The 25,625-nt window shown below is 37.0% G+C and overlaps 1 protein-coding gene across 1 annotated transcript in view; it reads left to right on the plus strand.

Moving 5' to 3' along the window:
• LOC126411948 (nucleosome-remodeling factor subunit NURF301) overlaps window positions 1-25,625 on the plus strand; it is a 312,451-nt gene that overhangs the window by 266,742 nt on the left and 20,084 nt on the right. The window contains exons 30-36 of the mRNA XM_050081404.1: window positions 473-812; window positions 3,041-3,252; window positions 6,090-6,327; window positions 15,467-15,740; window positions 16,558-16,762; window positions 21,397-21,701; window positions 23,331-23,498. Of these exons, the coding sequence (XP_049937361.1) occupies window positions 473-812; window positions 3,041-3,252; window positions 6,090-6,327; window positions 15,467-15,740; window positions 16,558-16,762; window positions 21,397-21,701; window positions 23,331-23,498 (1,742 nt within the window). The remainder of the gene's footprint in view (window positions 1-472; window positions 813-3,040; window positions 3,253-6,089; window positions 6,328-15,466; window positions 15,741-16,557; window positions 16,763-21,396; window positions 21,702-23,330; window positions 23,499-25,625) is intronic.

Raw genomic sequence — 25,625 nt, forward strand, 5'->3', positions numbered from 1 at the left:
AGTTACCACAACTTGTAATACTATTCTCAAAGAGATGTTTTGAAAAAGAAAGGTTTGCAATTTCTTAACTTAATAAATCATATTTGCTTTAAATGATGGATAGAAATGTTAAATTTGAGAGCAAATTCACATTTCAAAATGAAAGGGAAGGAAGTAAATTTGCATGAAATCAGATACAATCTGAAAAGAAACCATTGAAAAAGGTTTAATGTGACAGTTGTGTAAATACTTCCTCTAAATACTTACTCAAAAGCTTCTTCCAACCAGTATTTTAAAGGTGTTAGTGATTTCTCGCTTGCAAAGTTCTCTTTCAGTAATTGAAATTTTCATAATGGTATCTGATTTTCATAATTTGTTGAATGTAACTTCTAGTTTTGATTCTATATGGTCTGACAGGGTATAGATGTAATAACAACATTAACGTGATTCTGAAAAAGTAGTTGTCTGATAGTCAAGTATTGAAAATTGACAGACTGTAGTACAGCAAGTTGCTGTGCCCCAGACTGCAGCTGTGGATGATGTGGCGTCCAAGAAGCTACCTTCACCAGCTACACCACAGAATCAAGTCACGGGTGTTCAGCCAGTGCAGCAGAAAGCTGTTGCAGCAGCACCAGGGGATGGTGATGTAAGCTCTGGAGATCCAGGTTCACAAATAGCACATCCGCCAGGTACCATAGTAAAGTGTGTGACAGCGCAAGTCATTCAGACACAGCAGGGACCACGAATAGTACTTCAAGGATTACAAGGTGCTGAGTTTACACCACAGCAACTGGCTGTAGTTCAGCAGCAGGTCAAGCAGCAGCTATTGAAAGGTAAGAAAATGACCTAGTTTCATATGCTTTTCACACATTTTGTAAAGCATACAATACTTACTGTGTCTCCCTACTCCTCTCTAATTTAAAATGCAGTCATCATTTGACTAAACTTTATTTACCATAATAATTCTTGTTTTATAAATAATAATAATAATAATAATAATAATAATTTATATTGCCTCCAGTGGAAGTGATTACTTGTTGTATTCATATGTGGTATTCTGAACTTTTAGGCTCTCGCACTTTTGCACAGACTTACTCCAGAGGCACTCACACTTTGTCTGCAGCTAACATGCGGATTATGAGCAACAACTAATTTGCCTTGCTCATTGCATACTTGCTTCTTACCCCTGCATAGTATTCCAGTGCCCTTGCTGTGAACCCCCCACCGCCTTTTTTTTTTTTCCATATCTGCTGAACTGATTCTGTTAGTCACCATGTGTTGGGATACCTTTGTGCGAACAACACAACTGTTTTCTTTGCGTCCTTTCTGCATTCTCCATAAAGCAGTAGTATGTCTTTCTCTTGGTTTGTGAGTCTTTTTTTTTCCATGCTAACCATCTTTCAACACACACAACAGCACAGAAAGAAGGGAAAGCTACATTTCCTTTGTGGCCCTTTTATACCAGTATTGTGGTTGTGTGACATTGTTTCCTCCTTACCTGACACTGTATATTTCCATATTTGAATGTGAAACAAGCTTCCGTATGGGGGGGGGGAGATTTGTTTCGGGTTCAGAGCAAATGCCTCCTGGGTTCTGAATATTGTGATTTCTCAGAGACTGCTAGCCATGTTTTGAGAAGCGAAGTGTCATTCAATTTCTCTTTATTGCAACTGCTGTGCTGGCAGCAGAACTTGCTGTGGTTCAGTTTCAAGGAGTGAGGTAAATACTGACATCATTGTAATTGGTATGGCTGTGAGGGAGTGTGCATCATTTTGTGACGACTTTTTCACAGGTAATTTGGGTGATGGCAAAGTTGCTGTTTTTTGGCTTTTGGGCAATTTGAGAGGTGTTTGAGGTGGAGGCTTGGTGGTGGTGGTGGTGGTGGTGGTGGTGGTGGTGGTGTTGGTGGTGTGTGTGTGTGTGTAAGCGCGCGTGTGTGCGCGCACACACTTGCGTTCATTTTCTGCTGGCATGTTCCACATCATAAATATGATTTATAAATGTGTAACAAACTAGCTAACTAATTAACTGCATCACACCATTGTACTCTCACAATATCATCTTCACGTGTTATTTTCAGGTACAGATCAGTCGTAAAGATGTAACTTGCTTGTTGTTTTTACAATATCTTCACTTTCTTTTTTTCTATCCTTTATTTATAACAGATTTGCACAATCTGTCAAATATATATGTTGTATTTAGTGCTCGTGTTCTATGATGGACCTGTCACATTTTAGTCTAAAATCTGTAATTCATAAATGATGAACAGAGGCTTCTGTAATATGCTCATTTCATATTCGTTTAACTTTTTTTTTAATGTTTGTCACCCATCATTGTGAACTCTTTGAAGTCTGGAATTAAAAAGATATATTTTGAACAGTAATCTACTGGGGATTGTGTATTTACATGGAAAGATTTTCAAAGTGCTAAAATGTGTTTTATATATATATATATATATATATATATATATATACACCATCCACATTGTATTGTTATTCAACAGAAAGGAAAAGAATATAGTGAAAAGCTGTGAGCTATACAGATGTCTGTAGTTGCGAAAAACGAGGCTCTGATTTATATTTTATTTGTTTATTACACTTTTCCCTTCTGTATTATATCCTTTCTGCATGTCAGTCATCAGTTAACTTTAATTTTTAGTTTTACATTTATGTTTTTTCTGTACTTCCTTCGTTGTTTCATGTTATTACTTATTTCTCATGGTTCCACCACCTACAAGATCTTCAAACTGTACTCTTCTTACCAAAATCCTATGGAGTTAAAATTTTCTCTGCTTTCATTTCCTTTAGGCAGCCACGAAACTAGTCATTAAATAAGAACATGATGTATTGTTTGACACACACTACATTTCTTTACCTAGTTAGATAAAATCAGTTGCACATATTATCAGGCCATTTGTATCAAGCCATGTTTGGGGCACGCTGCATTGAGTTCTCTCCTGTTTGTCCTGTATGTGCTGCCTAAGTCTTACTAGCAATCTCTTTCTGCAAGAATTTTATGGTTGTTAAAAAATTAATGAACGTGTCTATTTTCTACTTTTCAGCACAAGCCACAACTGGGAAACAAGGTGTCTTGGGTCCCACAAAAATCTACCTGGCAGTACAAGCATCTCCGTCTGCAACTGCTACACAGCAGCAACAGCTCCAACAGCAGCACGAACATCAAGAAATAGTCACCAAAACATCTGTTGTGTCTCCAAAGAAATCACCACCAAAAGTAGTTGTACAACAAGTTAAACAACCAGAATTGTCTCAGGTAATTGGTGATTGAAATTTCAGAGATTTTCACATTTGGACTTGATGAACATATAGAATGACCTTACATATCATTTTTAGAAAAGGACCAAATGACTATACACCTCTTCCACCATCTCCTCCTCCTACGTACCTTTTCTCAATTTGTTCTACTTAAATCGCTCACCACAAAACTGTAGATTAGCAGAATGAAACACAGTGTAATAGTCACACACGTTCCTCATATTTAGAATGACAATTTAGTAGGAAACATCAAATTGGTTTTCTCTGTGTTCTTTGGTTAAACATCTTTATGAAGTTGTATCCTGGATCATTAGTGTAAAATGACTTGTATGTCATAATTTACATGTATGAGATGCACTTGACTTTCAATCAAAGTAGATTGGTAGAGCATGGTTCATTGAAACTATGCTCAGTACAGCAGAAGAAGATTCCTGTCAGCTAGCAGTACTGTCGACAGCCTTCAAACGTGAAGTGCGAAAGGCTGGCTGAATATGGACTAAAAGTCATAGCTGCTTAACACTGCTGCAAATCAGTGAAGTTGCAAATTAAATGTAAACAATATCATGGCACTGTGATTTGTCATGGAAGATGCACTTAAACGCTCAATTATCTCTTGCCATGTGGAGTGGAATGTCTTCCACAATGTTGAATCTATGAACCCACTACTCTTGGCTAGAAATCTACTTGTAAAGAGTAGCTGTATACAAACAACAATTCTCCTTGTTTTGGCAATATAAAATTTGAAGTGTTTGAAAGAAACAAATTTGACAGAAGTGTGATCCTGACCAGGGTCTTAAACAACTTGCTTCTACCATTACAACTGGATACACTGTACACAGTCTGGGGGAGGGGATGGGATGGAATGAGTAGTAGTAGTAGGAGGAGGAGAAGAAGGAGGTGGTGGTGGTGGTGGTGGTGGTGGTGGTGAAGGTGAAGCAATCAAATGACATCATCTGATGTTAGTGTAACTTCCTACATGTGCATACAATCGGTGGGTATATAAACTATTAAGAGTTGCAATTCTCTGTTACAGACGAAATATCCACCAGAATGCATAGTGTTGTTCATGTTTAGTGGTGCTACCACACTTAGCAGGATACATAAAGAGCACAAGCAGCATCAGATGTTGAGTGATCACTGTGGAGGGGACAGATGTGCTGTGTACTTGTCAGACAGCATCATCAGCACCTAACAGTTTGAAAGGGGCCTTTTTGAGAGTCACTATTTGACTGGGTGCTCGGTTTCTGCAGTATCCAGATTTCTGGGGCCTTTGGATGGACAGTGGCACGAATATGTGAGGGCAGTCATACTCGTCATCAAGGCTCCAGTCAACTATATCTGACCGTCATGGAGGGAGGATTTCTGTGTTGTGCACCAACCGCATCATGACCTCTTCACATGTGCACCTGTCATCTGCGAGAAAGTAATGGACTGGCTGCAACATTCTGTGTTATCATGCACTGTTGGCCAGAGACTAGCTGCTGTGTGAAAAGTGAATTACCATCCCATGCATAGTCTGCCATTAATATAATAAGACAAATGGTTGTGTTTGGAGTGGTGCCTTGACCAGGAGGCGTAGATTATTGAAGAATGGCTTCGCATTGTGTTCAGCAGTGAACTATCATTCTACTGATTATGATTTCAGGTCACAGCTGGTATTGATTGAAGGAACTCTTATGGCACAATGGTACATCATTGGCATCCTCCATTCTCAAATTGTACCTTAAATGGGGCAGTATCATGGTACCATTTTTCAACTGGACAATGGCCATACACGCATGGCACATGTCTCTGTGAACTGTCTGCTTAACGTTGAGGTGCTCCTGTAAGCAGGAAGATCCCCGGTTGTGTCCCTGATAAAACATGTGTGGGGCCAGCTCAGACGTCAGCTCCGTCCCAGTGCCATTATCCAGAATAGTAAGGACCAGTTGCAGCAGTTGGTCCAGTTTGCCTCAAGAGAGGATACAATGACTTTGTGACACTGTTCCCAACTGAGTCAATGCATGCATCCAGGCCAGCAGGCCTCATACTGATATGGTGGCTCATACTACCAAGCTCTTTGTACATTTGACTCAATTTTGTAATCGCTGAAACAACCGATGACAGTTAATTTCCTTTCCTCCTACCCTTCTGGATATTCACTCTTTTTTTGTCAGGTGGTGTATATAAACTGAACGGCCGTATGTCAGTGATTGTTTCCAAACATTTGATCACTAAGAATTTGTCAACAACATGACAATATTGCAAAGAGTGGGCAACCAGTGATTGTTTCCGAATCTTGGATCACCATGAAGAATTTGTCAGCAGCATGAAAATACTGCAAAGTGTAGGCAACATACTCCATCAGTGGTTGGAAAAGAGAAACATAGTCTACTGATTCATATCTCATCATTATTCCATAAATATATCAGGTTTATAGATGATGAGCATGCTACTCAAAAAAGTGTGGATTGTCAGCTTCATACAGTTAATAATGGATATGGATTTGTGATAATGTGGCAAGTATTTCCAGGTACTGCTTTTTTCATATTGTTACACATCAAGGATGACACGGGGCAAGAATGACATGGAAAATTTAGGTTATGAAGCACTTCCTGCAGTTCAAGTTTCAATACATAATAAGTATGATTTCTTGCTTCTTCTTTCTTTATGTGTGAAACATGTATTTCATTGGCTGCAACCACTATCAGTAATCGAGAGAGAGAGAGTGAGTTTGATGAAATAAATTGCTGCCAGAAGTACGTAGATGTTTGAATATACATCTTTTTATTGTAATACCCACTGTAATGTAAATTACATCAATAGACTATGGCGAAATCAAATTCTTCCCTACAGATCTCTGGGGCAGGAGAAGAACAGTATGAGACCACTGAGGAAGACAGCCAGATATCTGAAGAAACAGTGAATGGAATACAGCAGCAGCAAGAGGACCATCAGCAGGAGTTCGTCTCAGATGCTCAGCAAGCTGGAGACGTCCCGGCAGGTGGCGGCACAACAGGAGCCAGCATAGGTGCGAACACGCAGGCCACGTCTCCCAACAAGTTCATCTTAACATCAGACTACATTCAGCAGAGTGAGTGGGGTGCCAGTGCTGAATGCAATCCAACAAATTTGTACACTTGATTCCAGAACACTCAGTTGCCTTTGCATTACCCATTTTTTCCAAATTATTATCTTTACAAGATATTCCTGCCCTTGTGTTCTCTGGAAGCTAGCGAGTTGGAAAAACAGATTAACATCTGTGTTTTGTAGGTGCAAAGGGGCACGTTGGAAGGTAGAGAATTCCACCAGAGAAGTAAAATATTTTAGTATGGTAGTGGAGGGGGTTTGGAATAGAAACTTCAGTTTTAGTAGTGTAAAAATGTAGGGGAAGTCAGAGTTTGGAAGGGTATTACTCACTGAAATGTTATCCCAGAAAATTGAAGAGAATGATTAATTTTTTGTGTAAAGTCATTTGTTGAAGAGAATTCCTGCATGTAGAAGGATCATAGGATCATTTTCTCCCACACTCTTTCTGAAAGTATGAATAGTTAAATATTATACATTCATTAGCAAAAATCTACTAGATAATGAAAATATTTTTTTCAATAGCGCGTTTTGTCAGGTTGAGTGTAGTACTTATTTGATTTTGTAAGTAATATGCAGTTGATTGTCAGGTCTCATAATTTGATGGTAGAGGATTGCAATCTGTATTTGCATTGGCAATGTAATAATGTGAGGGAAAGACTAAAGGAGGAACCAGTACAGGACAGGATAGAAAAATCAAGACTGCAGTGGTATGGACACATGAAGAGAATGGATGAGGGAAGAATTCCAAAGAGGATGTTTGATCTGCAACTGGAGGGGAAGAGGCCCAGAGGAAGACCAAGAGATAGATGGGTGAAGGGAGTGAAGGAATGTGTGACGAGAAGAGGAGAGAACTGGACGAAGGTGGAAGAGGGGGAATGGTGGAAAGACAGAACACGATGGAGAGGCTTGTGTTCCCGACAGACCCAGCCAGTGGCTGGAAACTGTCCAAGATGATGATGATGATGAATGTAATAATTTTTGCAGTTAACCAGCCCAATGCTGGATAGGGGGTGGGGATTAGGAAAGAAAGTCCAGTTGCTACTGTGGCAGCCATATAATTCATATGCTTAATGGAGCATTATTTCATGTGATGGTCTTGTTACTTTAGCTGTAATATTGTTAAAAGAAATGTGCTTTAGGAATTTGTAATAACAGCTGAAGTATTTTGAGTCAGATAGGCAGCAGAGTAGATTAGATTCTATCTACTTAGGTTGTTGTCATTTTATGTCTGGTTTTCGTAGTAAAGAAATGAGGACAAAATACAACTCTGTTGTTAGAGCTCCTCAGTGACAGTTTCTGGACAGGCCTCAGCCTCCTCCCCCTTTTCCTCCTCTCCCTTTTTCTATTTGAGTATCTGCTATTGGTTTATATAGAGTTTGTCCAGTATTATAGATGTACAGGGAGTTAATATTTTGTAGAATATGACCTGCCCGCCACAATCTCCCATTTGCCATTTTAATATGTACTATTGGTTTACACAGAATTTGACCAGTAATATCCTCTTCTGAGAGAACAATACTTCGAATGAGTGTGGTCGACTGTCAGATCCCTCAAAATTAGTGACTCAGCACTCTACCTCCTGACGTAGTAGAACCTGATTCTCAAACATTTGAAATCTTTTGTATGAAAGTTACATTCATTGTTTGTGAAGCGCACATAGATTACGGGTGGGGTGCACCTTTTTTCTGGTACAAGAAGTTAATTCTATAGATTTATTTCATCAAGGAGAAGTACTTAATAAATGTTGTAGGAAGGTTTTTGTAGAATCTAAATACTTTAGGATTAAAGGAGACTGCTCACAGAAAAGTAGGAGCATTTAGTTGTCAATAGGCATGTTGAAAGGATGGAAAACTTGCTGGCTTTCAGATTTATCCCTTGACGAGCTAGAAAACCCACACTCACGCTATGCCCCTACATGGTGTCAGCAAGCACCATGCAGTGGCATTATTTTGTTCCCAGTTTTGGTGTTTTTCTTTTCCAACTTGGGTGTTATGTTTTTCCAATTTTGATGCTATTTTTGATGTCATATCATACAGGTAATCAGTTCTACAAGAAAAGAACTGTCATTTTAAGATTATAGACGAACCGCAGCCCTTGGGGGAAAAAATCCAATTTCGATGTTTCCTTTCACTCTCAGTTACAAATATTGGTAAATTGCTATTCTCAGATTTAAAATATGTTTTATAGGGGAAAATGAGAAATTTCTTAGTATTTTGTAAAAGTCACTGATTTCATGATCTTTCATAAAAACCTCTGATTTCATATTATTTCACAAAAAAAAAAAACACCAATTTCGTGTTATTTTTTATGTTATCGGTTTTACAAAATTTCCCTATCCCTACTTATGTGCTGTTGAAAAATACTACTTTTGGTCTCTGGACTGTACAACTAAGAAAAATTCATTATTTCTCTCTCTGCCCACAATATAATGACGATGTTGAAAAATTCCAACAAATTTAGGTAAAATAATCTCACACACACACACACACACACAAACACACACACACTTCCTTCTGCTTATGTATCAAATCAGATCCTGGTCATTACCTCTTGGTTCTTCCTTTATTACCTGCAACGTGAGACTCAAGGATATGTTTATCTTACGGCTGCCTTCTTTCTCATAAAAGCTTGTACCACATTTCTGAATTCCAATCGCCTCTCAGGGCAAAATAGCATGATAATTCTTGTCTGCAGTGAGAACCCATGTGTCGGAAAATTTTATTATGTGGTCAGTCTCACTCAGCATGTGCTCTGCCACGACCATTTTTCCACCTGTTCCAGCCTGCTGTATCATTTATGTTTGATGATCGTGGTACAGACAGATCATACAGTCATCGTAACACAGACACCTCCAGATCCCTTTTGCCCATTGGTGATCTATGTTCTTGGCCAGTTTGTAAATATTCCTTAAACTGTGTTTGCACGATATACGGCTGATCTGTCCATCACTCTGGGGATGATGTATGGCAGAATGGCTGCACCCAACATTTCTTCATCTGACTTGTCATTTTGCTGGGTGTTAGGACACTGTTTCTTTAACTGATAGAGTACCCATTATCCCTCACTTTGAATGCATTCTGAGAAACAGTCAGTACTTTGCCAATTAAGTAAGAAGTGTCACAAAACCTAACACTTTGCAAAGTGACATACCAGAAGAAGAAATGCCAGGTAAGGACTTTCTGCCTTACCTCCGCTGGGTGATGGAGAGAATTGGCTGGATATTAATCAAACTTGACATAAAAACTATATATAAAACAACTAAGAAGATGAGAGTGTGTCTCAGATCAGCAAGGGAAAAAAGAGACATACTCACAATGTCATGGGTGTACCACATACCACATACACGTGGAAAATTATTGAACAGGCCATCCATGAATACCAGGATCATGGAACATTAATGGTATTGCATGTTGGGACAGGTAAAAAATTGGCCACACTGCATGAGACCAACCATGCAATAAAATTTGCTAACAGGGAGGTTCTTGCTGTGGAGAAGAGTTAACCAACCTCAATTGTTCAGAGTGTCCATTGAAATTCAGAAACATTAAGTTAAATTGATGCTGTATTCCCACACTGGAGTGAATAACTGTTGCAGGTAACAAGGACAGAACCACAGCAATAATGAGCAGGGAAAGGCCCTCAGACTTTGGCACGACAAATATATGTCATCTCCAGATGCGGTCTCCACTCCAGTCCACTACCTGCAATATAGGATGAATCTTTGATGACGTCAGCCATCTGTGCTGATGAAACATCAGAAAAAGTGTTTAACAGATGTTGGCCCAAGATCCTGAGACAAAAGCCTACAGACAGCACATCACTTAATCAACGAGCACATTTTGAAGTTACTCACACTTTGTCTACAATTTCATTGGGTTAGATCAGCCTCTGACATCTGCCCTGTTGTTTGTCATTGACTTCTTCCACCTTTGTATTTTTTAGACACTCAGAAATATATGTTCTAGTCATGTTTCCCTATGTTTGTAAGCCCCCTTACTTGAATTGTTCGCTGCAGTGCAGAATTTGAGGGCCTAATGTTGCCTAATGATTCATTTAGTCGTATTCTTGACACAAGCACATTATCATTAAACACACTTTCATTTTGTGTGAAATCTGTGCATTTCAAAGGCTTGGAGGTCACAGGTAGGTCTTGTGTAGCTCATGTGACCAACCACATCTAATCCTGTCATTAGAAACTGCCTTCCACCTCTTCCCATTGGCTGGGGAAAATAGCCTTTGAGACATACTAAGCATTTTGAGGGAAGAAGACCTCAAATTGATTTGATTCACTGAAAGGGACGAAGCTTTCAAAACCTTGATGACATTGGAACATACAATAAAAACTCGTGCTACTTAATGTAAAATGCCCCTCGCTCAGGTTTTAAACAAGAAATTTGAAGTGTGTTTGTATCTGTATCAACCTGTATTAGCTTATCGTGGAATTTTTTGTTGGTGTAATGTAAATTGTTAAATGCAGAATTGAAAAGTATAAAATATTTTCAGTGTTTGTGACACATCAGATTTGAGTAGAAAAAGAAGCTTTTATCAACAGTTACTTTTTATTGATTGCTTGAAGTCCTGATTGACTGACTGACTTTTCATATCAAATACAGCTCTCCTTTCTGTACAAGGCATTACCTCAAATTTCTACCAGATTCCTGTAAGACAAGAAATTACCACAATTTTCTATCAAGATTAAAGAGTTGTTGTGCCTGGTAAATTACTGTATTTGTTGCAGAGCACCTCAAATGAGGCAGTTTATACAAACTGTGTCAGTGCACAGAGTGGAACACTAATCACCACAAAAATACTGAAATTTGTCAGTATGCAATTGAGAAACTCAACCTTTCAAGTAGGCATAAAATTAAGTTTGAAGTAGTAATTTTGCCCTGTGCATTCTATTTAATCAAAGGGCCATTAAAATCAGAATGTGCAGCACCAATTGAAATTGATACTGTTATTACACTATTAGCTCCATCTTCAAGTAGGTTCTTAATGCTGGTGGCTACATAGACATACATAGAATTATTTATATTCTCAGGGAGGTTCCCTCCACTGCAGATATTGATGTAATCATCATAGCCATTATTATTATTTCTGTATTACAATTGCATACACATAGACGTGACAGGCAGTTGATTCTGGTGATACATCAAAAGTACAAGTTTTTTCTCAACATTCGACACCATAAGAAGGCTGAGAATGTGTTGTACAAGAATTTTGTCTTGTAAAAGTTTGTTCACAAATCTTTTTCTCGCTTAAATCATGCACACCTTGTAGCTGTATACAATGTAGGCTGTCAGGATTGATAACCAGTTGTTTGCCTAGACCATGCAAATTTGCATTTGTCTCATTGTTTCCCCCCATCTCTTAACTGACTTTGATATGCTGATACTATGAAATGCGTCCATTTCTGTATGTTATGTAACAAGCCATCTTTCAGAATATTTCCTTTTTATGTATTACATGCTATGCAGAGTCACATTCAGTAATTCTGCATATAACCCATATGTCATATTGGTTTATTTGTTTATTTACATGTCAAGTTCCATAGGACGAAATTGAGGAGCAACACTCCAAGGTCACGGAACGTGTCAGTACATGAAGTTACGAGATAAAAGTAATAACAGATAAAAATAAATGTTTATGAACCCAAAAAAGTCAGTCCATAAGTTTAAGTAAACACAATCAACAATACAGTAAGAATCAGCTTAATTTTTCAAGAACTCCTCAACAGAACAGGAGTAGTGACCCATGAGGAAACTCTTCAGTTTTGATTTGAAAGTGTGTGGATTACTGCTAAGATTTTTGAATTCGAGTGGTAGCTTATTGAAAATGGATGCAGCAGTATACTGCACACCTTTTGGCACAAGAGTTAAAGAAGTCCGATCCAATTTCTGCCGAGTATTAACCAAGTGAAAGCTGCTTATTCTTGGGAATAAGCTAATATTGTTAACAAGAAATGACAGTAAGGTATATATATATATATATATATTTGTTTTTTGAGAGGCCAATGTCAAAATACCCAGACTTGTGAACAGGGGTCGACAAGACGTTCGTGAACTTAGACCATTTATTGCCCGAATAGCCCATTTCTAAGCCAAAAATATACTTTTAGAAAGGGAAGAGTTACCCCCAAAATATAATATCATACAACATAAGCGAACGATAACTCACTTCTGATACTGCTCGAATAGTAAAAATGGCAGTATTAAGTCTTTGAACAAGATCCTGAACGTGGGCTTTCCACGACAGCTTACTGTCTATCTGAACACCTAGAAATTTTAACTGTTCAGTTTCACTAATCATATGCCCGTTCTGTGAAATTAAAATGTCAGGTTTTGTTGAATTGTGTGTTAGAAACTGTAAAAACTGAGTCTTACTGTGATTTAGCGTTAGTTTATTTTCTACAAGCCATGAACTTAGGTCATGTACTGCACCAGTCATGTACTGCACCATTTGAAACCGAGCCAATGTTGCACACAACATCCTTTACCACCAAGTTAGTGTCATCAGCAAACAGAAATATTTTAGAGTTACCCGTAATACTAGAGGGCATATCATTTATTTAAGTAAGGAAAGCCCCAACACTGATCCCTGGGGTGCACCCCCCCCCCCCCCCCCCCAAACACACTTTACAGTACCCCACTCAGACCCCACATCACAGCCGTTATCAACATTGTGAATAATGACCTTTTGCTGCCTGTTGCTAAAGTAAGAGGTGAACCAATTGTGAGCTACTCCCCATATTCCATAATGGTCCAACTTCGAGGGCAATATTTTGTGATCAACACAATCAAATGCCTTAGTTAAATCAAAAAATATGACAAGCGTTCGAAACCTTTATCCCATCCAGTACCTCACAGAGAAAAGAGAATATATCATATTCAGTTGTCAAACAACTTCTAAAGCCGAACAGTACATTTGATAGCAAATCGTGTGATATAAAATGATCAGTTATCCTTACATACCCAACCTTTTCAATAACTTTTGCAAACACTGATGGCATAGAAATATGTCTAAATTTATGTACATTATCCCTTTCTCCCTTTTTATAAAGCGGCTTTAGTACTTTAATTGCTCAGGAAACTGAACATTCCTAAAGGAAAAATTACAGATATGGCTAAATACAGGGCTAACATGTGCAGCACAGTACTTTAATATTCTGTCAGACACTCTATCATAACCATGAGAGTCCTTAGTCTCCAGTGATTTAATTATTGACTCAATCTCCCCCTTATCTGTATCACAGAGGAGTATTTCATACATCAATCACGGAAAGGCGTTTGGCAAGAAAGTTACATGATTTCCTGCAGAAACTAGATTTTTATTTAATTCACCAGCAGTGCCCAGAAAATGATTGTTAAATACTGTACCTATATCTGATTTGTCAGTAACAGAAACATTTTTACTGTGAACTGACTTTATATTGTCGACCTTGTTCTGCTGACCAGACACTTCCTTCACAACTGACTATATGGTTTTAATTTAATCCTGTGAATTAGCTATTCTATTTTCATACCACAAACTCTTTGCCTTCCGAATAGCATTTTTAAGCACCTAACAATACTGTTTGTAATGGGCTACTGTAGCTTGATTGTAACTACTTCTAACATTTTGATATAATTCGCACTTTATTCTACAAGATATCCTTAACCCACTTGTAAGGCACCCAGGCTGCGTATTACTGCTAGTACCCCATTTAGAACTTTCTAATGGAAAGCAACTCTCAAAGAGCATGAGAAATGTGTTAAGGAAAGCATTGTACTTACCATCTATGTTATCGGCACTGTAAACATCTTGCCACTCTTGATCCTTGACAAGGTTTAAAAAACTCTCTATTGCTGATTAACTTTCCTACATAGTTTGTAATTAAATATGACATTGGTTTGAGTACAAAAGCCTTTTAGTGCTAAAATTTGTGCATCATGGTCTGAAAGGCCATTCACGCTTTTACTAACCGAATGCCCATCTAGTAGTGAAGAATGAATAAAAATATTCTCTATGGCTGTGCTACTGTTCCCTTGCACCATAGGTGGAAACAACACAGTCTGCATCAGATCATATGAATTTAGGAGACCCACCAACATCCTTTTTCTTGCACCATCATATACAAAATTAATATTTAAGTCACAACATATAAGTTAATATTGAAGTCACCACATATAAGTAATTTCTGGTACTACCTACAAAGTGAATCAAGAACCCTCTCTAGCTTGAGTAGAAATGCTCTGAAGTCAGAGTCAAGGGGCCTATAAACAACAACAATTAGAAGCTTAGTTTCACTAAATTCAACTGCCCCTGCACATCATTCAAATATCTGCTCAGTGCAGTGTCATGATATGTCTATGGACTCAAATGGAATATTGTTTCTTACGTATGTAGACACTCCCCTACTCTACGAGGATCTGTATCCTGGTAAAGGAAGCCTCTGAATTGTCAAATTATGGTGCTCTGATATACCAATAATTTCAGTCTACATCTATCAGCAGTCCACTAACTTTATCTCTTATACCTTTTATATTTTGATGAAATATGCTAATTCCTTCTCTACTTGGAAACAATACATCCTCGGAAGGTGATCCCTTAGCTATAGGGACTTCCTTTAACCGAGCATACCTTTCACCTGACTTCAGTCTTAAAAAGGGTGCAGCTCTTAACACCAACTATCAATTATCTCATTACTCTTCAGTTTGATTCCGTGCAAAACTTTGCGATCTTAATTTTTCAAGCTGGCATACTCTCCTGCATAGGCTACACATACTACTCAACATTTACAAATTGAAATTATGAATTCAAAATTTTCAAATTTCTTTCTTTTTGCATACATACTTTCTTCCATTTGTTTCGCTTGCCCTTTTTTATGTGGTCTCCTTTTTGCACTTTTTATTTTCTTTTTAATTCATTCCCTATTTCAAAAAACTTTGTATATATGTATAAATTGTGTGTGTTTTTTTGTTATATTGTTGTTTTTCATAGACATCGAAAAAAAGAGAACCTTCTTTTTATTAATTCTTTTCCATTCATTATGACTGATGGTATTATAATTTATAATCTGTTGGAAACTGAAATTATTTCAGTCGTTCCATTTTACACTGTATTATTCTTCCATTTTTTAATGGTAAATACCTTTAATTTTCTAGCAATAAAAACTGCACTGAAACAAGAAAACCTGAATCCGGACATAGAAGAGAAACTCTTGCAGCTGCAGCGGTACCAGGAACGTCAAATGAAACATGACAAACCAACTGATACACCACCTGTGAATGTGATAAATAGTTCTGTAGCAAACAGAGTAAATTCAAAGAAAAGACCATTACCTTCTGTTGGGACAGTGTCAGCTGTTGAGGCTTCAGATGCCAAAGAAGAATGGGAGTCTCCCAAAAGGAAAGTGCCAAAGCTTGAAAAGGAGTCCAAGTAAGCCTCAGTTCTTACTACAGGTTTTGAAATGAATTGAAGAGTTTATAAACTGTAACACAAGACTCTTTGTCTAAAACAACACACACAAACTTATTCAGCAGATTCCAATAGAGTCTCCAGATAATACTGTTCACTTATGAAGCTATAGTGTTTGACTGACTGAGAATGCTAGAGGAAGTTAGCTAGTTTCAACAAAAATCCTTATATTGCGCTTTTACTGTAGGGTTTATCTGTGGTACTATCTTAGAACACTGACTTTTCAAACAAGCACTGGAGGCTTCTGCCTGACAATCAGACATCTAAATAGTGAATGATGTGCCTGTTACATCTACAATAACATAACTAAAAGATAGTGTTTTTTCAGAGTACCAGCCTGTTCTTGTAGTAAGTGCAAATTGTTGAATTTATTGAAACAAATGAATGTTTTCTGTTATGCTATTTATAAGCTTGTTCCATTTTCTTTCACTGTGTTCATGTATTAAAATCTGGTGCTTGTTGCATTCATGAATTGAAATAGCAATGCTCCTCATCCATCAGTCTGCCCCCTCCTACTGTTCCATCAAGAAAGATCGTATTCCTACAGATCATTATTTTCTGTTGTTGAAGAATAGCAGTTCGGTTTTGAGTATAATTCATTATGAGTACTGTTTAATAATATGTCTCAGAGAACAGTATCTTTGTTAGTAACTTTGTAATAAATGACTTTATTGTGCTTTGTTATTTAATTTACCTAATAGCTCTTTAAAATTGTGAAAAGTTATTATCCTTCAGGTTTCTCTTTTTATTTAATTGAGTGGTCTATCTCCATCTTTAGATCGCCAACAGAAGAACGTGAAGAGAAACCAGTAGCGGTATCACGATCACGTACAGGAAAGTGGCGTGAATCTCAAGAAGAGAGGAGGCGACAGCAAGTTTTAACAAAGCTCCAAGTTTTGCTCTTTAGACACAAAGAGCTGCTTAAAAAGGATATGATAAAGAAGCGTGCCTTGTTAGAGAAGGAACTTCAAATAGAAATACAGGTAATATCATATTCATAGAATGGTTAAATAAAAATACTTTTGTTGCCTTATACATGTGAAGAGTGTTGTATGGTGGTTAGTGGTTGTTAGGGTATTATTCCTCAGTTTATGGGATGTATCTTCTTTTCTAGATGTTTTGCTCATACTCTTCTCTGGCACAACTACGTGTATGTAAGACCAGGACCAAGTCATGCAGTTCATTTTGTGTCAAATTGTCGTATGTGTTTTGTAAATGAATTTGATTTGTTAGTCTCATGTTAGTAGAAGACAATGCCATATCACTGTAATAGCACCATAAAGTAGTTGGGGAAGGGTTATGGTGTAATGGTCACCATAAATCAGATGCACCCATGCAGTACTCTTTAGTAGCAGAATACAATTTAAAAAATTGTCATTTAAAAAGCTGAGAGCAAAAAATAGCCTGAGATATATTGTCAGTGAATAGATCTCATTTGATATGTGAATGTGGCTTTTGACAGACATAAGCTAGGCACATATACATCACACTGTTGTACCCTACGACCCATTACTGTCAATTTCCTACCTTATGTATAACACGGACATATCTACCAGTGTGAGAATTGATTGTAATTGCCCAGATGTTCATTAAATGGCAGTCCCATATTTGTTGAAACCCACAGGAAAATTTCAAATTCATAAATAAAAATAACACTGGTTTTCATGCCAGGCAATCAAGATGACCAGATGTAGTATACATAACTATCAGCACACAAGCTAGCATGCATAGAAAAATAATAATAAAGTGCATATAACTGTGAGTTTTAATTCTGTAGAGGTAAGAAGTGCTTGTATTTCATCTTAAGGTAAAATTGTCAGGTGCCACAAATATTTATTACACTTATCCACTGAGCCACCCAAGCAATTACAAAATCAGTATATTGTTTACAAAGGTAATTTTTTCAGTTACAAGACTGCAATTGAAAATACATTGTCATTAATCGAAGAATAAAAAAGTCTTTAAGTGTAATTTTTATGCCAAAAGCAAAATCTGTGTGATAAATATAACAATATGTCAGTAAGCACAAAGTGTATGGCCACCACAATAGCACAAGTTTATACTCCTACTAGCTCCGCAGATGATGAAGAGATGGAAAGAATGTGTGATGAGATAAAAGAAACTATTCAGATCATTAAGAGTAATGGAAATATAATTGTGATAGGGGACTGGAATTCAATAGTGGGAAAAGAAGGAAGAATAGTTGGAGAATATGGACGGAGGTAAAGGAACATAAGTGGGGTAAAAGAAGGAAATATGGAGCCTCTTGGTAAAATTTAGCAAAGAGCACAATTTAATCTTGGCTAACACTTGATTTAAGAAAACAAGATTTTAAACTGCAAAACATTTTCAGGAGCATATGTGGACTCTGACCATAAGTTTTGACTATGCACTTCAGATTAAAACTGTAGAAAGTTGAGAAATTAAGGAAATGTGACATTTATAAGTTAAAAGAACTGTACGTTGTTGAGAGTTTCAAAGGGAGCATTAGGCAACTAGAAAGGGAGGAAAGTAACAATAAAGACAAACATGTAGGTTTCACAGATGGTATAGCAAAGGCATCAGTGGAACATCTAAGAGAACCATTTTGTTGACAAAGGGAGAAAATACAAAGGCACAGCAAATGAAGCAGACAAAAGGTAATATAGATGTCTAAAAATGAGATTGATAGGAAGTAAAACATAGAAAAGTGGGACTGGCAAGAGGAGAAACTCATAGCTGTAGAGGCAAACATGACTATGAGAAAGATAGATGACAGCTGTAGGAAAATTAAAGAACTTTAAAAAAAGAAAAAAAATGGGAATCAGCTCTAAGAATATCAAGAAACTGCTGGTGTGCCAGTACTTAAGCAAAGGTGGAAGGACTATACAAAGGAAACTAACGTGAAGATAATGTCATGGAAAGGGGAAAGGAAATAGTGGATGATGAGGTGGGAGATATGATACCACGAGAAGAATTTGTCAGAGAACCTAAATAAAAACATGGCAGCAGAAATAAAAGATATTCCCTTAGAATTATTAAGATCCTTGAGAGAACATACTGTGGCAAAACTATCCTACTGAGTACACCAGATATGAGATAGACAAAAACCCTCAAACTCTAAAACTTCGAGAAGAAAGTAATAATTCCAGTTTCAAAGAAGGTAGGTGCTGACAAGTGTAAACATTACAGAACCAACAGTTTAAGCCATTGACTGCTGATACGACTTATTTACAGAAGAATGGAAAGATGGATGGAAGCATCTCGTGGAAGATCAAGTTAGGTTTCAGATAAATTTAGGAACATGTGAGGCAATACTGACTGCGACTTATCTTATAAGATGGATTGAAGAAAGCAAACCTATATAGCATTTGTAGGTGTAGAGAAAGTTTTTATAATGTCGACTGCAATACAGTCTTTGAAATTGTGAGTGGGCAGGGTACTCAGAGCTCATGAAGTGCAAGGAGTGGTTGAAAAGGGAGTGAGACAGGCTTGTAGCTTATGCACAATATTATTCAATCTATACTTTGATCAAACTCTAAAAGAAATTAATGCAAAAGATTCAGCGGATAGATCAGATACTAATAAAAAAGGTACTGAATCAAATTGGGGAGAAAAGAAACTTGCAGTACAACTTGAACATAAAAAGGTATCCGTTGATAGAACACATTCTGAGACATGAAGGAATCATCAGTTTGATAATTTGATAATGGAGGAGTGAAAATTGTAGAAGGCTTGACAACAATAAATGTCTTACAATGGATTTACAGTGGAATTTCGATTTTACATTCTCCGATTTTACGTTTTTCGCAATTCTTCACCATAAATTTGTAGCCCCTGTGAAAATATGTAAGATCAATGCTAAAAGTTGCCTGATTTTACAGTTCTTTGTAGTAAGGTGTACCTTGATTTTAAGTTCTTACTCGGCGTCTTGCTTGACTTCATCTTGTTTTCTTCTTATTGACATTTGATGTGTTTGAATGAGTTTTAAGTGGCACAAAAGAAAGATGGTTTACGCCACGGGTGGTTGTGGAGTTAAGGGAATGTTTTAGGCCATTGTGGAGAGGGCAGATGTGAGAGAGGAAATGTTGACATAATCCATGATTGGTGTTGCCCACACAATGTGGAACATTTAGCAATTATGATACAACTACTGTTGGGTTGCAGAGGTAATGGAAAAACAAGACAGCCAATGCAAAATGTTCTGGATTGAGCCAATATGTGATGAAGGCACCCAGCCACCCCTTTTTCTTGTGCCAGTTACAACTCAGTCTAAGCTTTTTGTGCCAGTTACAACTCAGTCTAATCTTTTTGCATTTGTTTCCAATGTACTGTATTCAGCAGCAATACCAACTGTCAACCTTTCAAATTCAAGCACTGAACCTCGAAGAATGTGCTTAGTCATAATTGAGCTAGTGATCTTTTATTGACTGGCAATTTCTTAAATCACCCAATAGCCAGCACAGCCACCGTACCACACAAACACACGTAAATAAGCTAGCCTAATGGATATGTGGAGTGGGGCAGTGGCCCTTCAGTAACAGGAGTGCAGGTAGGGGTGAAAGCTTTTTGTGAGGTGCTGAAAACGTACTTTTCCTGCAGATGATGTGTATGACAGAGACGTCACATGGAAATAAAGAAGGATTTTGTGATAGCACATTTTAAAGACTTTTGTGTTCAAATCTGACGTGATACAGTTGCAGCAACAACATATACACTCATGTATATACTTTGCACTGCACAAACCACACACTAGATTGTAAAGATCATCAGCAGTGATAGTGGGCATGAAGCAGAACTGTAACACCTGAGCTTTCTGTCAAATTTACATTTTTCACTGTGTATAGTCAACTCCTAATAAGCTTGTAACGTCAGTTGGGGAAGTAAACTCATTTTTCCACATCTCTGTGTCTCTCTTCAAGCCTAAAATAACACTTTAAAAGTGGTGAGCGGAGTATGTCATTAAGCTGCTGTGATGTTTTTGGTTTAATTCAACATGTTCATCAAGTTGTGCTTTTTTTATGGATGAGCAAAAAGGATGATCTCTCAAAAACACAAGTTTTGAACATATAATTTGTTTTTGTAACATGTCAGAAAACAGCTTGATTACCTTGTACCCAGATACCAGTTTCAATTTTTTTATGAGTTTTCACTTGCAGTTACACATCTGTTATTCTTTAAGAAGTGATGAAATTCATTACCACGGATTATTGTATAAATGTTGTAGTGTAAATTTAACTTCCTTCACTTACAGATTTTACACAAAGTATTGGAGAGGATTGCAATTTTTAATCATATATGCCAATTACATGTGTTTTTGCTCATCTTTTGGGATGTTTAAACATTTTCCTCGATCCTGCATTTTTTAAGTCTGGACTCCATGAAAACATAAAATATGGGGTTACACTATAATTTGGAGTGGTTATCCAGAGATGAAGAGGCTTGGACACGATAGACTACCATGGAGAGCTGCATCAAAGCAATATTTCGACTGGAGATAACAACAACAATAAGCTTAATAACAAATATCTCATAATTTAATTCAAAATACGTTTTTGAGTATACTGAATTGCAATCTGTCATAGTCATACACAGGTGCAATGAGTAATTGTCCACCCTGTTTTCTCCAACATTTCAGAAGGACTTGTCAACAGAACTAGCTGCAAGAACTAAAGCAGAAAGAAATAAACAAGATGAAGTAAGAACTGGAAGTGGAAAGAGGAAATCTGCTCCTGTTGCAGTTACTACATTAAGTCCTCCAACTGCCTCGAAAAGCAGTCGCCCTAAAAAGCAACAACGTACTGGAGTGGGCCCTCCTGCTACAAATTCTACTTCTCCAAGTAGTAATAGTATTGCAGGAGGTGGCAGTAGTGGAGGTAGTAGTGGAGGGCGTAAGAAAGAGAAGTTGTACTGCCTTTGCAGGACACCATATGATGAAACGAAGTAAGTAATATTGATTTGAGGAACAAATTCTATAATTGTTAAAATGCCATTTATATCTTATTATCTTGAATGCTTTTTTTGCTTGTCTGAAACAGCATGCTCTGCTCAGTAAAATATAGTTCACATAGGAAATTCACAAAATTCCACATCTTTTAATGTGGCTACATACATATTAATTGAGCGCAAAACTAATGTTTCATAGAAGAACTTTAAAAAAATTGTACTTTGCAGCTGTCTTGTGGAAAATTCTTTGTTGATGTTTGCCATATTGATGGATAGTATCGGGAACAACATTTCTTTAGCATACGTAGATACCTTCAAATGTGTTCAAGTTCCTTGCTTGCACAAAACTTTTATTACATTTTTCATAAATGTAAAATGTATCCACATTCATGAAGGCAAACATGTTCATGATTCTTGAGACCCTATAAAGAAACATTTAAGTGTTCTGCTAAGCTTCTATCTGGACCAGTTGCCTTATTAGTCTGTGCTAACAAAAAATCTATTAACTGTTACAATTGTTATTTACAGAATCTCATTAACATCCTGTACTTACGTAAAAGTTCCAATTTTATTTTTACAGTTACTAAAACAATTGTAAAAAGGGTCACTGCATTGAATGGATGGCTTAGAAAAACACGTCATACTCCTAATAAGAGCTAAATATTTCCTTTTCTTCTTCTCTTCTAAAACCAGTTCTCAATTTGTTTATGGAAATTAACAGTTTTCAGATAGTCACTATGAGCCTATTACAAATTAAGTATCTGTAGTGTGATATTGGGTTTTCCTAGCATGGGAAGATTTTGAATATTTCTCGGGTATTCAGTATTCCTAATGATGTCTGAAGGTGGCAAAAAGTCAGCTTGCCAAAATACGTGCCCTCTGAACAATAACATGCAAGTGAATACCTGAGAAATATTCAAAATAAGTATGTTGCCCCAACTGAGCCTTCTGTGTTAATGTTTTTGTTTTATCTCCTTTGAAAACTGAGTTATAATACTCTATGCTTGGAGGTATTTTTTTATGTGCCATGTCTGTTGTAATTAAATATTTTTCTATTTAAGTCCATCTTGTTCAGGGAGTGCTGCTCCATTTTCAAACTGAGTGAGGTGGCGTAGTTCTGAGACAGTGTACTTGCATCTGTGTGGATGATAGTTCAAAACCTTCGGACAATTCTGTAGTAGGAGCTACTAGAGCCTTGACAGAATTTTCTGATAAGGATTTGTAAGTTCTCTGAAGTAAATATGTTCTTAAGTATGACCTGCATCACATTCACATATAAAAATCATGTACTGCTGTGAGCCTGATTTGTAGGGTAGGAATACTTTAGACAGCTGAAGTAAATTGCACCAGGATATAATACGGAAAAAGAAATGAGAGAGCATCAAGATTAAGAAGAGAAACAAATATCATTTGTTAGTTTCCATAAATAGAAGAAGATCCAGGACTTGATATTTATAATAAGAGTCTCTGGTTTGCTTTCAGTGGTGTAAATATGTTCAATTTTACCACGTAACTTGTGTGTGTGTGTGTGTGTGTGTGTGTGTGTGTGTGTGTGTCAGAGAGGGGGGGAGAGGAGGAGGGTGGGAGCAGATGAGTTGATGTTATTGTGTGCATAACTTTTTGCAGGTTTTATGTTGGCTGTGACTTGTGCAATAACTGGTTCCACGGAGAATGTGTTGGAATAACTGAAGAGATGAGTAAAACTTTAACAGAATTTGTTTGTACAGAATGTAGACATGCAAGAGACACACAGGAATTGTATTGCCTGTGTAAACAGCCTTATGATGAATCTCAGTAAGTACCCACTAAACAGTATGGAGTCTTTTTGTGTTTTAGAAGACTGCATTGTTGAATCATTTGCAAATTTTGCATCAGGCACCATCCGATCATTGTTGACATATCAGTTGGGAAGTATTGTGGGAACAAAGAATGCTCTGTCTGGTGAAACCCATTTTACCTTTTGTGAAATGCCATTGTTTTAGTGTCTATGATAAGAATAGAGATGTTCATTTGGCTCTTTTGTTGCAACAGACAAAGTAGTATTTGGAGAAACAGATACAACATTTTACATCTCTCAAGCAATGGAGCAATTGTAAAGGGTACACAAAGATACATATTTTAATTTCTCTGCCCAATTTTCTAAAGGAGGTATGCAGGTTTCATACTACAAAGTTGACTTTTTAAAGCCTGTTTTATAAACTTCAGACTTGTTGGTTTTGTACTATAAAGGATCACAGTAAATCCACAATGCATGTGAATGGAAATCAGTTTTTCCTTTCTTTCCTTCAGTGATATGTATGACTTTTTCCTTTGCTGTGAATGCGTGGATCACGTATTTAGATTTGCAAACTAAGTTTTAGACTTAGAAAGAATTTCCATCATTGCATATTTTAAATGTGATATTATTTCAGTTGGTTAATATCGTATGAGACCAAATTTATTTTTCAGTAGTTTTGATGAAGGAAAAAATTGGATAATTTCCTGAAATGATTAAGATATACCATGGAACCTTAAAAAATATTAGCAGACATGACTATGAAGCCACACTTGTCAGGGATACTATGGCAATGCTTTTCAGTGTGTTGTCCTTTATCAGGCTTACTGCACACTTCTGTAATAGTCTTGTCTTGCTGAGTTGTTCTCTTTGTATTCATAAGATGTTGACTCTTAAATATATAATAAAATGCTCATGGCTGCCATGTTACTGGCAGAGAGCAGCAGGAAGCAAGCACATTATCTTTAACAATAAAGTTTACTGTAGTCAAATACTTACACAAAAATATTTTATGTAAGCATTTGACTACAATAAACGTTATTGTTGAAACAAATGAGAAGACAATTGTATGAATAAAGACAAACAGTCTGTCTTCACTATTTGTATGTTGTTTTCTTTACTCTCTCCATTGTTAGCATTCAGTGCTCGATTTTCCAATATTGTGTGTGATAAAAAGTGTTTAGCAGTAGCCTAAATAGTGAGAGGAGTCCAGCAATAACCTGTGGGAGATTGTATTGAAATAATGACATAAGTATGTTAACTTTTAACTTTATGCTATACTAATAGAAAGAATATCAACTGCCCATGAACTTTTGTTTCTGATTTAGTCTTCTCATTCATATGTGAGGGGAAATTTAAATATCTGCTACTTGTGAAATGTCACTTTTTATGTTCTAATGTTCCTTAATTAAATTATGTTTCTGAATTACTGTTTTACTAGTTCTGCTCTTGATAATATTCCATATTGGTTTAATTTTACTGTCTGAATTGTTAGACTAAGATTGATGTACATACTCCAGTGTTTTATTACTGCTCTGCAGTTTCACTGGGAACATAGTTAAGGTCTTCCATTTAGATTTTAAGCATCCTAAAAACTATGGCTATTGTTCATTGTCAGCATATAATTTTCAAACAAATGAAGTTATCCTTAGAGCATTTACCAAGTTGCTTAAAAAATTGGTGTCCATAAATGTAAGAATATTTTCCTGACAAGAAAATATACTCGCTGATCAAAAGTATCCAGACCCGGCCTTGGAATAGCAACCCATTCTTCTTCAAGATCCAAAACGAGAAGATAATGATGTTGAATGCTAAAGCATGGAACAAAACTGACTTTGTAACTCATCCCAGAGCTGTTCCATTGGGTTGAGACTGGAACTCTGGGCCAGCCAGTCCATTTCAGGAATATTATTGTCCACAAACCATTGTCTCACAGATGTTGTTTTATGACAGAGTGCATATTCATACTGATACAATCATCCTCTCCAAACTGTTCCTCTACTGTACACATTATGTGTTCATATCCTTCTACATTTAGTGTTTACATAAGTGCAACAAAGGAATCACCCCTAATCACCCTACCCCTGCAGGTCCGGGGTTTAGAATAGGCCCGAGGTATCCCTTCCTGTTGTAAGAGGTGACTAAAA

Source organism: Schistocerca serialis, chromosome 1, assembly GCF_023864345.2.
Source record: "Schistocerca serialis cubense isolate TAMUIC-IGC-003099 chromosome 1, iqSchSeri2.2, whole genome shotgun sequence".
NCBI classification, from domain to species: domain Eukaryota; kingdom Metazoa; phylum Arthropoda; class Insecta; order Orthoptera; family Acrididae; genus Schistocerca; species Schistocerca serialis.